At 43.3% G+C, this 13,750-nt stretch overlaps 2 protein-coding genes across 2 annotated transcripts; one reads left to right on the top strand and one right to left on the bottom strand.

Moving 5' to 3' along the window:
• Positions 1–790: 790 nt before the first annotated feature.
• smim20 (small integral membrane protein 20) lies at positions 791–4,469 on the bottom strand. Its single transcript, XM_080486819.1, has 3 exons — positions 4,305–4,469; positions 2,866–2,922; positions 791–1,951 (listed from the first exon to the last, which is right to left on the bottom strand). Exons 1-3 carry the CDS (start codon positions 4,411–4,413, stop codon positions 1,908–1,910), a joined length of 210 nt encoding a protein of 69 aa, XP_080342945.1. The 5' UTR covers positions 4,414–4,469; the 3' UTR covers positions 791–1,907.
• An 89-nt stretch (positions 4,470–4,558) lies between these two features.
• man2b2 (mannosidase, alpha, class 2B, member 2) lies at positions 4,559–13,028 on the top strand. Its single transcript, XM_080486040.1, has 19 exons — positions 4,559–4,766; positions 5,518–5,664; positions 6,320–6,425; positions 6,501–6,673; positions 6,873–6,988; positions 7,174–7,351; positions 7,447–7,645; positions 7,748–7,938; positions 8,025–8,196; positions 8,411–8,547; positions 9,296–9,570; positions 10,452–10,643; positions 10,724–10,967; positions 11,043–11,153; positions 11,593–11,785; positions 11,872–12,018; positions 12,119–12,231; positions 12,578–12,695; positions 12,777–13,028. Exons 1-19 carry the CDS (start codon positions 4,632–4,634, stop codon positions 12,872–12,874), a joined length of 3,045 nt encoding a protein of 1,014 aa, XP_080342166.1. The 5' UTR covers positions 4,559–4,631; the 3' UTR covers positions 12,875–13,028.
• The last annotated feature ends 722 nt before the right edge of the window (positions 13,029–13,750 follow it).

Here is a 13,750-nt window from a genome sequence, read left to right as displayed (position 1 = left end):
TAAAACTTTGTAAAGTTGCTGTTTCAGCCGGTATTTTTTTTAAGTGCCATGATCCAAACTCTTCCTGCAACCCTGCGGCCTGTCTGACAACCCTTGTTCCCATGGCGATTAGTTAGAAACCTCGCCAATTATCTGCCGCTCTTGAACTCGCGGCCAACACACTGCTCTGAGCCACATCGATGTGCCCCCCCCCCCCCCAAAAAAACCCCTCTCCAATAGAAAGGAGAGATTTGTGTGATGGGTTAATAGCAGGAGTGTAAAAGTGCTGCGGAGGCGACATTGTTGAGTTGGTGTTGCTTTATAGTGAGCTGTGACCCTGTTGAACGTTTTATAGAGATGGGTGTCTATCTACACATCCTAGTGAATGGGACAAGGCGGCACATAAAGAGGATGTGGACAACACAGAACCATAAAAGCTGGTAGAGACTTGGAGGGGCAGACGAGAAAAAGGGGACAGGCACACGTTGAGTTTGGAATGAAATGTCACAGTGGCCGAGGCACTGATTCATGGAGGGGCAGGACTGAGGAACTTGAAAGGGCCACGCTGCACAACCTGCTGCACACCGCCAGGCAAAGTAACCGAGATTGAGTGTCTTTCTATTCTGTCTGTAGGTGACGCGTCCCCTCAAGAATGTGGTTCTCTTCCTCTCGCCGCTCGCTTCAATTTCCCCTTTGGTTGCTTACTTCACTCACACAGCCGAGGAGCTGTCGCTTGAGGAATCTGGAAAACACCAGCAGGGAATGAGAGGAATTTCTGCTTTTGGTTTTTTTTTTTTTTTTTTTTTTCTTTAACCACCCCCTCACCCCTCGCTCTCTTTACTTTGGACGCCTCTGCACAGCAGAGCTCTTGAGTTTTCTCTTGTTTCTGAATGCAGCCCAACAATAACAACCTCTCATAAACAATGGGGCTTGTTGATTGGGGGGTTGTGAAGGAGAGTGGCCTTTGCTGGCCTGTGCAGCAAGTTTCGCTGGCAGCGGGCCTCGCTGACGGCCCTAAAAGCCTGAAAGTACAGGCTTATATCTCGGACTGTGAAAGATTTAAGGGCAACTTTCAAATGCAGCATCTCTGAAGGACTATAAACACGTGCTTTAGCTGTTTCTTAATCTATCTTCCCCCCCAACAGGACTTTGATGGAGCGCGCTCTGAAAGGGGATGCTGGTCAATGTCAGGAAACCACAAAAGTACAGGGGGGGGGGGGGGGGGGGGGGTAATGGTACTTTTGGAATTCTGTGCTTTTACAGCATCCGAGGACTCGTAAAGAGGTTCTGGATTTTGAACAAGATCATTGGAGCTCTGCACCGTCCGTTCAGCCTATGTCTATGTTCAGCCAGAGTCACATGCCATTTTAGCAACAGTTAAACCCCAGGACTGCGACAGGGAAATGAAAATACAGAGTGATGTGTCCTGGAATAACTCTGTCTCTACTGTTTCCATTCTGGAAGATGATACCGCACACTACTGGACATTGTCCCTCATCTGCTGAACCCATTTTATGACTCTCACGTCAACTAAATCAAAATAAGACGTCAAGAGGGATTCTTGTGAATGAGAGGGGTAAACAAACCTCTGTATTCTATTAACATTTCCTAAAAGCTGCATTCCACAGCAAGGCTTGTGGAAATAAAAAGGTTTGTCCAAAATATCTGACGCTCACAAACAAAACATTGGAAAGTGTGTTCTGGCAACATGTGGGTGTAGTGCGCCCCCCGGTGGCCAAAGGCAAACCAGCACGTCAGGTGACGAGACCACAGCTTTAAGTTTGTCAAGGTTTAATTTAACAGTTACAATCATAACAACCACACTCTTGAAATCATTCGCACACACGCAAACAAACCACTCAACAAAAACACACTTTCTTGCACGGACTCCTCATCAGTGTTCGGAATTAACCGGACGTCTCAGGCCGTCATTTTCCTTCCGACTTGAAGGGATCAGACCAAATCTTCACACCTTCAGATTGGAAAGAAAAAAAAAAACAAGAGTGAGCCTGCGGGCCAAGGCGTGACTCTATAAATTAGGTGTAGAACTATATCTTACTGTATTCTTAGATCATAAGCATGATAGATTTATTTAAATCTGTGCTTTTTGTTGTGATGTTTTCTGTCGTATAATTCCAAAATATCTTGATAAATGTGGATCCGAATTGAGCTGGAAAGTCTTAGCAAGGATCAGAAGTGAGGCTCCATCAGGGAGAAGTGAAGTGGACAGTTACAATTTGCAACACCTGATGCACGCGTTTGTTTGAAAAACTACTCATAGTTATAAATAATCCTCATATTATTATGAAGCCCACTAAATACAATATAATATGAGGTGTTGACGTGTGCTGTGAGTGAGCCTGTGTTGAGGAGCTCTACCCAAAGAAACCTTTTGTAAACTGACTTGTGCATGCACAGAGTGCTTGTGGGAACTGAAGTCCAACTGCGGGATTTATTCCTGACTTATTAAACCCTTCACCCTGAACATCCTCGATTCCTCTTGTTACACCAAACATGACTCTTCTGTGGCACATTATACTGCTGAATCCAGCAACTAGCAGGCTTATTGAAACCTTTTACAGAATTCCTGTGGATTTAATTTTTTTTTGTAAGTATTGAAATATGCTCAAGACCTTAAAATGTCACAAAAGTAAAAAAAGTAACTATGCGTTGAGAAATTCAACAAACACTCGAGGGCGAAGAGACTCAAATTCAACAGATTTGACCTATAAAGCATTAAGTATACATCCCCCTGCCTGTTGTGGAGACTCAAACATTCTGTCTGCTCACATAAAGGTGTGTAGTAACACTTTCATTTCCATGTCACCATGGCTGTGCAATTGAGTTTAAATGTTAAATGCGCTCATCCACAACGCCGTCTCTTACCCACAGGTTGCACGTCTGCCTGTTTGATTCCTGCCCGGTTCATCTTCTGGACTTGTCCTGCAACAGCAGCAGCACATCAGTGAGACATGTGAAGGTTTCAGACACTGCAGCTGGTTACCATCAATCTTCGGTCCAATGTATATCCTGACTTTCCATCTTCCTGGCTCTGGATTAAAGAGGCCGTTCAATAAGGGGAGAAGTGAGGCAGAAGTCGAAAACCACAATTGGTAAGTTTATGAGTTTTCCCGGCGTCACTTGTCTTTGTTGCTTTATATACATATTGGTGGTTTTGAATGGTTTTTTTTTTGTTTATTTTAGAGTTCTTGGAAACGCAAATTCTCACCATGGATGTTTACTTTTTAGTTCATGAAATATCTCGACGCATATAATGTAGAACACAATCACATACGCACATAGATAGAAGAACATATTTTCTCAAAAACAACACATTTTTAGGTTTTGTTGGTTCTTTGCTTTAAAGGAACTTTTTTTTTCCCAATGACTTTGGATGTAATTAAGAATTTTTAAACACATTTTCCCACTAATGGTTGTGTGGTTCATAATTTCTGAAATCTTGAGAAAACTTTAGATTTTTGCCATTTCTGTCAGGTAGACCAACAGTCTTCTCATTATATGTTCTTATTTTATTGAAGCCAGGTATGCAAAGGTATATGATTGCCCCAGAATGAAAACTATTGCTGTAATTTGATTAACAAATTGATAAAAACAGATTAGAAATCATTGAATATATGTTATTGTGTCCATTTTTAAGGACATGTTTTCACTCCTTCAGCACTTTAGAAAGATGTTTTTTGGGGGCATTTCACATAAATTTAATTTATGTTTAATTTGCAGAAAAATGTATGGTTGTAATAGTTCAGATTCGGAGAAATTTGGGATTTTTAAAAATGAAAAATTAAATTGGGTTGAAATTACATTTATCCGAGCTATTATTGAAGAAACTTATGCACAAATATGTAAAGGCACACTTATGATAAATGGAGGGTAGTGATTATTTAGACAATTAATTGTTTATCAATATTAATTCGTTTCAGACATGTCAAAACATACACAAAATACAACACAAAAAGAAAAAAAACATATTTATAGCAGGTGAAAACCAGAAATGTCTACCAAATTTAAAAATACAATCCTTAAGTCTCACTGAAATATGACCTTTGACAATAAACAATACTTTTGTGGATGTTTAAATAGTGTGGAAAGCAACTTTAATAACATTTTAGGGATATATCAATGCTATTTTTCACTCACATATTTTCTGATCATAGGGTTGAGTTAGTGCCAAACGCCGATATAGTTTCATGCAACATATGCATGTTATTCCAGCTAGATTTATTCATGTGAACCGAAGATTATAAAACATGACCATGATGAAAAAGTCCTTCTGTATCTGAAAGTGAAGCTGCAGGTTTACTTACTGTACTCGTGATTGTGCGTCAGCGGGTAGAAGAATATGGGGTAGAACGCAGCCGCCACAACGGTCACAAAGCCTCCGAATATCAACGCTATCTTGGTGTTTTTGGACATTTTTCTGCCACACGTGAAACTTCCCTCTCACCTCCAAAACGTACAGTGTTTACAGCGATGACTTCCGGGTTACAGGTCACGTGACACCCACTTCGCGAACGTGTTTGGTCCGTGCGGGTTTCCGTATATATGAAGTGTCACATGCTGCTCTCAAGACAAGACACAATAATAATAACACGGAAGCCGGTGTTTCTCCTTTTTTTTTTTGCACCAAAAAGATGAGGTTTATCATAGTGTTCTTGTTTGTTGCTTGCTGCTGTTGTTCGTGTGTCGTGACGGACGACAACCAGCCGATTCAGACATTTGTAATTCCCCACAGTCACATGGATGTTGGCTGGGTTTACACCATCCAGGTGAGATGAAATAAACACACTGATATGGTAAAATATTTAAATACTACTGTCACTGACATCAGGTAACCTATGTCTTAGACTTAGACAGTGGAAAGTGGATTTAAAAGGAGAAATAGAATGTAAATAACAGTTTCCACCACTATGAGTGTCACTTCAGAACTCCCTTTGCTTATTCCAGTCGCTGTAAAGAAGTATTACTTCTACAGATGTTCTTATTACTTTTTCAGTACCGACTGAAAGGTACTTTTGCCTTAAAATACCTTTACTCTTCATTGGTTTTTTTCGAATTTATTCTTTCTAGGTGTTCAAATATGTAAGAAATAGTGACTGCTTGTAATATATTGTCTCTTTTGCCATGTTGACTCAACTGATTCAGACCACAGGTCCTTTTTATGATGCTGCTTAAATCTTATCACTAAAATCTTATTTTTGACATAAAAATACTGAAAGATCACAGTTCCTGCGGTCTATTCTTGTCAAAAAGTGATTGTTGTGAGCATCTTGATACAAAAAGGTTATTTTAGTATTACCACCGAAAGACATTTTTTGTTTGCTTAAAAGTGATTTATTTATTTTTTACACCAAAAGTCTACTTTTCTTTTGAGACTGTATTTAACTGGTAATAGCAACTCTGTGGCTTCTAAAGCCTTGGCTTTGTTTGAAGTTTTACAAATACTGCAAAGCCACAGGTTTGATTAGAAAAACACGAGTGTTTTGTTCATTGTGACTAAACCTTTGTTTGTTTTTACAGGAGAGTATGCACGCTTACGCAGCCAACGTGTACAGCAGCGTGAGCGAGGAGCTCTCGAAGCACAAAGAGCGGCGGTTCATCGCTGTGGAGCAGGAGTTCTTCCGGCTGTGGTGGGACACCGTGGCCACCGATTCCCATAAGAAACAAGTAAGGATGCCGAAGCCCAGCGGCATGATGTGAAACGTTCTCTGTAGTTGTTGTTGTTCTTCTTTCCAAGAGTGCAGTTTCACTTCGTCACTTGAATAAAGATTTTTAACTCCCGACATCTTCATACCTTTTCATTCCTTACACATTCATGTGTTTATTTCCATAAAGGAAGATTTTCCTATTTTCCTATCCTAAATATTTGTGCCACTGGCGATTGTCTTGCAACAGACAATTGTTGACCGTAAAGTTACAAGGTCGTGTTGTCGTCGAGCAGGACGAAGCTCCTAAAAGACGTGCTGAAGCTGCTGACATACAAAAGGCTAATTTCTCATTTCCTGCACCTTCTGATTTGTGGAAACCAACTTGAGATGAGCTGGAGTTTTCTTTGTGGATTATGAAAATGCCCTGCGAAAAGAGTTTTCTGTGTTTTTGTTCCAAATTTAAGCGAAGTCCTGCAACTCATCGTGTATTTCGGTAACTCTCTGGTGAATTCTGTCGCAGCCTTGTGAGTTAGAAGATTAAATTGTCAGTCATTTATCACTTTTATCTATTTCTAAACTGTACTTTTCATTTTCACATCTGCGTCTCTACGTACGGGACCAGTTTGCGTACTTTTGCCTCCGTTGGTAGTCATTTAATCTTTCTGCGTTTGAAGGTCCGGCAGCTTGTGAAAGAAGGTCGACTGGAGTTCATCATCGGAGGCCAAGTGATGCACGATGAGGCCGTAACCGATTTAAATGACGAGATCCTGCAGATGACGGGTAGTGCAGCACACCTCCTCCGCCTTTAACGCCGCCGCTGTAAGTTCTAACCCAGAAGCGTCTGCGTTGCTCCAGAGGGCCACGGCTTCCTGTACCAGACCTTCGGCGTCCGCCCACAGTTCTCCTGGCACGTGGATCCGTTTGGAGCGTCGGCCACCACGCCGGTGTTGTTCGCCCTGGCCGGTTTCAACGCGCACCTGATCTCCCGCGTCGACTACGACCTCAAAGACAACATGCAGAAAAACAAGGTGATGATTAGCTCTGTGGCGACTGATACTATTTAACACAAGTAACATCACATTCAAATCCACTGTTAACTCAGTAATTAGGAGAAGCGACTGTTTGGGTTTGTTGCATAAAAAACGATCTAGAGCTCTTATTACACAGTTGTTCGAAAAAAATTGAAATAAATCACAACTATCATTTAAACTTCTTTTGTTGTTACAGAAACTACAGTTTGTGTGGCGAGCGTCTCCCTCTTTGAAAGCCCAGCAAGAAATCTTCACTCACACTATGGACCAGTTTAGTTACTGCACTCCATCCTCCCTGCCATTCTCCAACAGGTACTCAAGCTTTTCACACCGTGCGCGAAAGGTCCAATCCATCTGGTACTCACATATATTTACGCTACCATTTGTATTCATGTGCACTGTTCTACAGTTCCAGCTCAAAATTTGCATTAAAGAAAGTAATTCTAGAGACACGCGTCGTGAAAGTTGATTGAAAAGGAGTCATTCTTGCATCTCAGCTCTGGTTTCTATTGGAACGGAGTCGCCCTGTTCCCAGACCCGCCTAAAGATGGAGTGTACCCCAACATGAGCCTCCCCGTCACCAAAGACACCATAAGTGCCTACGCCAAGACCATGGTGGCGAACATCAAGGAGAGGGCGGCGTGGTTTCGGACTGACCACGTGCTCTGGCCGTGGGTGAGCAAACGAGGCCCGAGGTCGTTTCATTTTGCTGTTTCCGTTTCAGCTGTGCGGTCGCGGACATAAAACCCTCAAACAACTTGTGGTTTCAGGGCTGCGACAAGCAGTTCTACAACTCATCGGTGCAATTCGCCAACATGGACCCTCTGATGGCGTACATCAACCAGAACAGCAAAGAGCTCGGGGTAACAGTGCAGTACGCCACTCTGAGTGAATATTTCCAAGCCATCCACAAGTCTGGCCTTGTTTGGGAAGTCCGTGGGAGCGAAGACTTTCTGCCGTACTCAACAGGTAAAGGAAGGAAGCGTATGTCACATGGGACGTCTGTCAAAGGCAGGAAGAGCTCATGAACGCCTCCTCGCTAATATATTCTGCAACTGTTATGTCTCCCAGAGCCTTTCCAGGCTTGGACGGGATTCTACGCCTCCAGGAATGTACTGAAAGGACTGGCCCGACAGGCCAGCTCCCGGCTGCACGCAGCCGAGACGCTTTTCACCAGGTACCGGATCAGCTTCCCAGATGGACCGGTGGCCAGCGCCTGGGCCCTGGACAAGCTCCGAGCTCTGCGCTGGGCTGTCTCTGAGGTAATCCATCAGGAAATCGAACTCAAGACAAGTGTGAAAACTGGAGAGGCGCTGGGACCAACTAGTACTGTCCTCCTGGTTTATAGGTGCAGCACCATGATGGAATCACTGGAACCGAGTCTCCCAAAGTAGCAGACATGTACCTCCAGCATCTCCTGCAGGGCATGATGGGAGCCGAGGAGCTGCTCGCTGCACTCTTTCTGCTGCCCCATAACCTGCAAGTCCCCAGCCTCCTGGGCAGGCGCCACCGCACAAAAGGTCTGAATGAAGACGCTCATAATCATTCAGTGGTGTTTGGATTAAAGTCCCTCTGTTTGGATTTAGTGTCGAAGCTGCAGAGTGCAGCTGTTGAAGTACAGCAATCAAACCCCACTCACAGGATTATTTCTACTTGAATATATGTTTTAAGGGGAAAAAAAGGCCAAATTGAGGTTATTTTGGGAGTAATGATCCTCCGTTATTGTCATTCCAGGAGTCCATCGGTCTTTGGAGCAACACGTCATTGTTTACAACCCTTTAGCTTGGAACGTCACCGCCATCATCAACATCACAGCAGATTTACCGAGTGCAGCCGTGTTTGATGAGGACGGACACCCCGTCCCTGCACAGGTACAGTTTTTCTTCACATTGAGTCTCTGGCCGTTCAGACTCCTGCTTTTCTATGTTGAATAGCCGCTAATATAGAGGAGCGACGGTTGGCAAACATCAGCCAACATGCGTCTGATACGATAACACCATATATTTGGATGTGTGGTCAAAGCTAAAAGTTTTTAAGAAAAGAAAGAAAGAAACGATTGATTTAGGACAGCCGTTGTCAAAGTGTGGGGCAGCAGGCCTCCTCTGGGTGGCGCCAGAAAGTTTCGTCTCTGTGAGAAATAATGGTGATAAACCTTGTTTTTTTATTGCTAAGTATGAGCAGTCAAATTCAAATGATGAAATGAATTCAAAAGCCTCTCAAAGACAAACACAGATTAGTTATGGATGTCCGCAGGTGTTCATCTTATCGTGTGAAGAAAAACACACGATGGGAATCTGGTGCAAAACAAAGAAGTGAGCTGAAGGGGAAGCTGTTTGTGACGTTTCTGTACTTTGCACCAGAGTTTCATCGAAACTGGCTTTATTTTGAGATTGTAGTCATTTTGTGTAGAAATCGTGTGGTTTGGTGAAAATATATACATTTTCATCACGTGTGCTCTGCGCCACAACAAAATTAAACTTTAAGGTTTAAATTAAAAAGGTTATTATGGCACAGTTTGACCGGTCCGGCCCTCTCGGGATGAAACTGGACCGTATGTTCCACCCTGTGTTTGACACTCCTGCACTGAATTACCGCCTTCACGTCCCGTCTCTGCTACAGATCCAAAGATCAGAGTCCAACACCACGTACGACCTCTTCATGATGCTGGAACTCGGAGGCCTCCAGCATAGGAAATACTTGATTCGCTTTTCTGACGGCTCGTGCCACTCAGAATCCAAGACGGCCTGCGCCTACGAAGCTAAAGGGGTTTTGTTTGAGAGACGCCGTGTGAAGGAGCGCGAGAAAACGGGCAGGCGGCTTCTCCCTGTTCTCAACGAATGCTACAGGCTGATGTTCGACCAGGACACCAATCTCCTGCACAGCATCACCTATTTGTAAGAGCTTTCCTCCGCCTAAACCACGGCTTGATTTGAGTCAGTGGTTTTCAACACCGTCATACGATGATTTGAGTTGTTTAACAGAGCGACAAGAGTTTTAAAATGTTTTAAAATTTAAATCCAAATACCAAGAAAAGGGTTGAAATAAAAATTTGAGTGATCGTTTTCAACCCTGGTGGGGCATCAGGGAGCTTTAGGGATCTGGTGATCACTTTTTGCCTTTTCATTAAAAAACTATTTATAAACCTCTTGATTTATCAGAGATGTTAGACAAATGGCCGGTTTGCCAGAGAGAGAAATTATGCCATTAACTGCTAATTCTTAATTTGACCACCAGGGGCGCACATGGGTACAGTTTATTTTCTTATGTGGAGAATCAGTTCAGGTGATGAGGACTACAACACGGTTTTATTATTGGGATTATTCTGATCCCAATAACAACCAGCCTGCTATATTTTTGAGTTCCAGCTACATGTGGCCAAATGTTTTTAAGCCTTTGAAGATGTAAATCGTTTAATAAAAACCCACTGTGGTCTGTAAGTTGTAAAGCACACGCTGCAATATTGTTGGAATTGCATTTCTTTTATTCAAATTTCAGGTTTTTCGTGTGTTGTAAAAGGATAGATCATTAAATGTGAACTCCTTGATTAATACTTTGTTGCACAGAAACAGAGTTTTAAAGTTGTTCATAAATTATGATGCTATTATTTACTGGTCCTGACCACTTGAGATCCAGTTACGCTGTATGTGGACAATCCAATATTCCTATTTTTCTTCACCGTTAATATGTCCTTGTGTTATTTACATGTCCTTATGTATTACTCTGACATCCGGTTATTCTAATTTATGAAATTGGATTTTTCTTTCTTCACTTAAAGCCCAGAAAAGCAGCGAGTGAGGCTGACACAGGATTTCTGGGAATACGAGGCAAACGGAGACGTAAAAGCTGGGCCCATCTCTGACAACTACATTTTCAGCGCCAATGGTTCGGCCGTGCGAGCCTACGACGCCGTGGAAATGGAGATCATCCCTGGAAAGATCGTCACTGAGGTCAGGCAGTACTTCTACAGGTCAGTAGAACCAAGCCACGGCGAACTCTCGACGGTCAGTTAACGCTGCAGACACTTATGCACGTTTGGATGTTTTCTAGAGAGGAAAACGATAAAGACTACGCCTACTCCATCACCACCCGTGTCCCAGAATGCTCTGGGGCCAGACTGCCGTGTCACAGACTGGAGCAGACCTACTCAGTGGGACCGCTTCACCTCAACACCGAGGTTGTCCTCAGGACCAGCTCCTCGCTGAAGAACAACAAAACCCTCTACACCGATGCCAATGGCTTCCAGATGATGAAGAGGACATTTAGGAAATACGTCAACAACACTCTCGCAAGAGTAGGTGGACATCTAAAGGGTTTATTCAAATGCCAAAAGACGAATGCAAACCGATATTCGCTGTGCTTTTGGCAGAACTACTTCCCCATGGTTCGGACGGCCTACGTCCAGGACGAGCTGAGCAGGCTGGTGCTGCTCAGCGACAGAGCCCATGGAGTCAGCAGCCCGGCCAGCGGACAGCTTGAGGTAAACAAACCATCTCACAAAGTGCTCCACAGGATTGAAAACAAATCTATATGAGACAAAGCACAGCAGCAGTAATAAAATATAGACATTTTAAAAAGAAGTTGGAGAAAAGCTGCCTGTTGATATTATCTTCAAGGATTTCCTGTGAAGTGTACACAGAGCCGGTCAGACGCTTGACCATGAAGCTCCTTAAAGAGATTTTGAGGAGGATCCTGCTGCTAAAAGGCAAACAGTTTAAGAAGGCGTTTGATTGTCCATAAGTGTGACTGTCTGTCTCTCTGTGTTTGCCCTGTGCGGCGCCGGCGGCTTGACCAGGGTGTAACCTGCCTTCACACAGAGGCGGGATTAAATAAAGCTTTGTGGACGACGGATGAATGGATCTTAGTTACCGGGTCCCTATTTGCGGACTAGAAACTTAAACATCCCCGTTTCGTCTCAGGTCATGCTGCATCGGCGACTTTGGAACAACTTGGCCTGGAACCTGGGCTACAATCTGACCCTGAACGACAGCTCGGTGGTGAGGCCGACCCTGTGGGTGCTGCTGGGCTCCCTGAAGGCCGCCTCCAAGCTGCATCAACGGCAGGCAATAGAGCTGCAGCACCGGCCTGTCGTCATGCCCGTAGACCAGCCTGGTGAGTCTCGAACCAGGAGAGACCATAACCTGAGAACGCTGAAAAGCGTTCGATGACTAAGCTTCCACCGTCTCTCGCCTCCTCAGAGAAACCGTGGCGCGGCGAGGAGCCCGGGAAAACCTCTCCCGTGCGTCCGGTCGTTCTCCCTCCCAACCTCCACCTGCTGAGCTTCAGCGTTCCCGGGTGGAACTACAGTGCGAATCACGATGTGCATCTCAACCACTTACGCTCAGGTTTACAGGCAATATCTGCCTTTTTGTTTGTTTGTTTCTTCTCCAGAATGTCAACACGCTGCTGTGTATTGGATTGTGCAGCCGTATCTTTAACACGCAGGTGAGACTTTGCACGTGGAGCCAGACTACGATCGGGTCCTGTTGAGAATCATGCACATCTACGAAGAGGGAGACGACCCTGAGCTGTCAAGGCCCGTCACCGTGAACCTAAAAGTAAATTAACTTCACAACAAAATTCACACTACGATGGAAAAGTACATTTTCAATTTTGTGTATTTTCGATTCCTTTTACACGTAAACTGAAATACTTCAAGCCGTTATTCTATCAGTATTTCACTCCACTGTTGGCGGCTGCCTTACAAGGTGCTCGACGCCCATTAGGATCATCTTAAGGTTCGGCGTTTTGCTCATGGACACATAGAAAAGGGCAAGACGGTTGATCAAACCAGAATTCTCAACTCAATCACAGTTGACGGAGCTCGTTAAAAGATATTTCAAGATTTTTTTTTTTTATACTTTAACACAACAGAATTATCATTGTGTTCCGTGGTGTGGACAGGATGTCCTTCAGGGCGTGGGCGAGGTGGAGCAGCTGGAGGAGCGCTCCCTCACGGGAACCTGGAACATCAGCAGTCTGCAGCGTTGGACGTGGAAGACTGCGGATAAACCCGATCAGGGTGAGTTACTGCTGCAAAGAAGATCACTAAGTAGATCTGGTGTAATCCCTTTTTTTTTTTTCTTCCTTTCCCATCTCGCAGAGGACAAATATCCTCCGGAGCTTCAAGACTTCACTGTGACCATCTCGCCCAAAGAGATCAGGACCTTCTTCATCCACTTCAGCTCCACAAACCTTTAGGCGGGACTTTTATTTTGTCTTCTATGAAGATGGGCAACCAAGAAATCGTCTTTTTAATAGTTGAATTTGTTACACGGTTGATTAATGCTATTTTTGCACATTGTGATGATTTGTTAAGAAGAAGTTAATAAAATGATTTTTTTTTATTCATTCAACTTGTGTGTATCAGATGTCTTACTTTCTCAGGATTACCGCCGGTATTCAGGATTATATGTTTGTTTAGTTTTGAGAACAATTACATGAAAATGCTATTCTGCCTCTCCTGCCCAGAAATTAGAATTAAAAAAAATATATTTTTGTATCTTGTAATATGAAATATTATATTTTTGAAAGGCTAAACTATATTATCAATTTAGAGATACAATTATTTTCAGTCCTACATCATGCTATTTGTGAGGAACTTAACATCGTCTTTCACGTCCAGAGCTTCCTGGATGGTTGTTTGATTGTTTTTCATAAATTATTCAGCATGCATTTAACTTGATTGACCCTTTGTAGAGAATACTAGGATACTTTCTGTGTAATGTAATCCTCGATAGAGCAGGCTTTCTTGTAGACATACTGGATGATCAAGCCCAGTTGACCTGATTGAATTGCTTTGGAACGTTTCCTACCTGGACAGAGGAGAATATGCATAAACTTACAGTAGTACACCTAAAAACAAGTAAGAAATAGTTGATCTGGGCTGTGTCATTATTTGTTAAAGCTGTAAAGAAAAGTTGAACAGAACGCTGTCATTTCCTCTATTTAGATTTTGATGAACAGGAAGTATATGAATATTTTATTCTCGTGAATGTGAAGTTATTTCAGGATATGGACAGCACCTTCGTCATGGGTTAAAGGACAGGTATAGTCTTGAGTATTATTTCAGGATCT

This window comes from Lipophrys pholis (assembly GCF_963383615.2).
Source record: "Lipophrys pholis genome assembly, chromosome: 18".
NCBI lineage: Eukaryota > Metazoa > Chordata > Actinopteri > Blenniiformes > Blenniidae > Lipophrys > Lipophrys pholis.
Note: the sequence above shows the minus strand (reverse complement) of the source record. Positions and strands in the feature narration are given on the sequence as shown.

What these genes read in the sequence shown, in the direction of transcription:
- smim20 (XM_080486819.1), bottom strand. Translation starts at nt 4,413, where the DNA reads ATGTCCAAAAACACCAAGATAGCGTTGATATTCGGAGGCTTTGTGACC. An exon ending in GACGCACAATCACGAGTACA is followed by an intron (nt 2,923 to 4,304) that starts GTAAGTAAACCT and finishes CTGCTGTTGCAG; the next exon opens with GACAAGTCCAGAAGATGAAC. An exon ending in GGCAGACGTGCAACCTGTGG is followed by an intron (nt 1,952 to 2,865) that starts GTAAGAGACGGC and finishes TCCAATCTGAAG; the next exon opens with GTGTGAAGATTTGGTCTGAT.
- man2b2 (XM_080486040.1), top strand. Translation starts at nt 4,632, where the DNA reads ATGAGGTTTATCATAGTGTTCTTGTTTGTTGCTTGCTGCTGTTGTTCG. An exon ending in TCCCTGCCATTCTCCAACAG is followed by an intron (nt 6,989 to 7,173) that starts GTACTCAAGCTT and finishes CTTGCATCTCAG; the next exon opens with CTCTGGTTTCTATTGGAACG. An exon ending in CTGCACAGCATCACCTATTT is followed by an intron (nt 9,571 to 10,451) that starts GTAAGAGCTTTC and finishes CTTCACTTAAAG; the next exon opens with CCCAGAAAAGCAGCGAGTGA.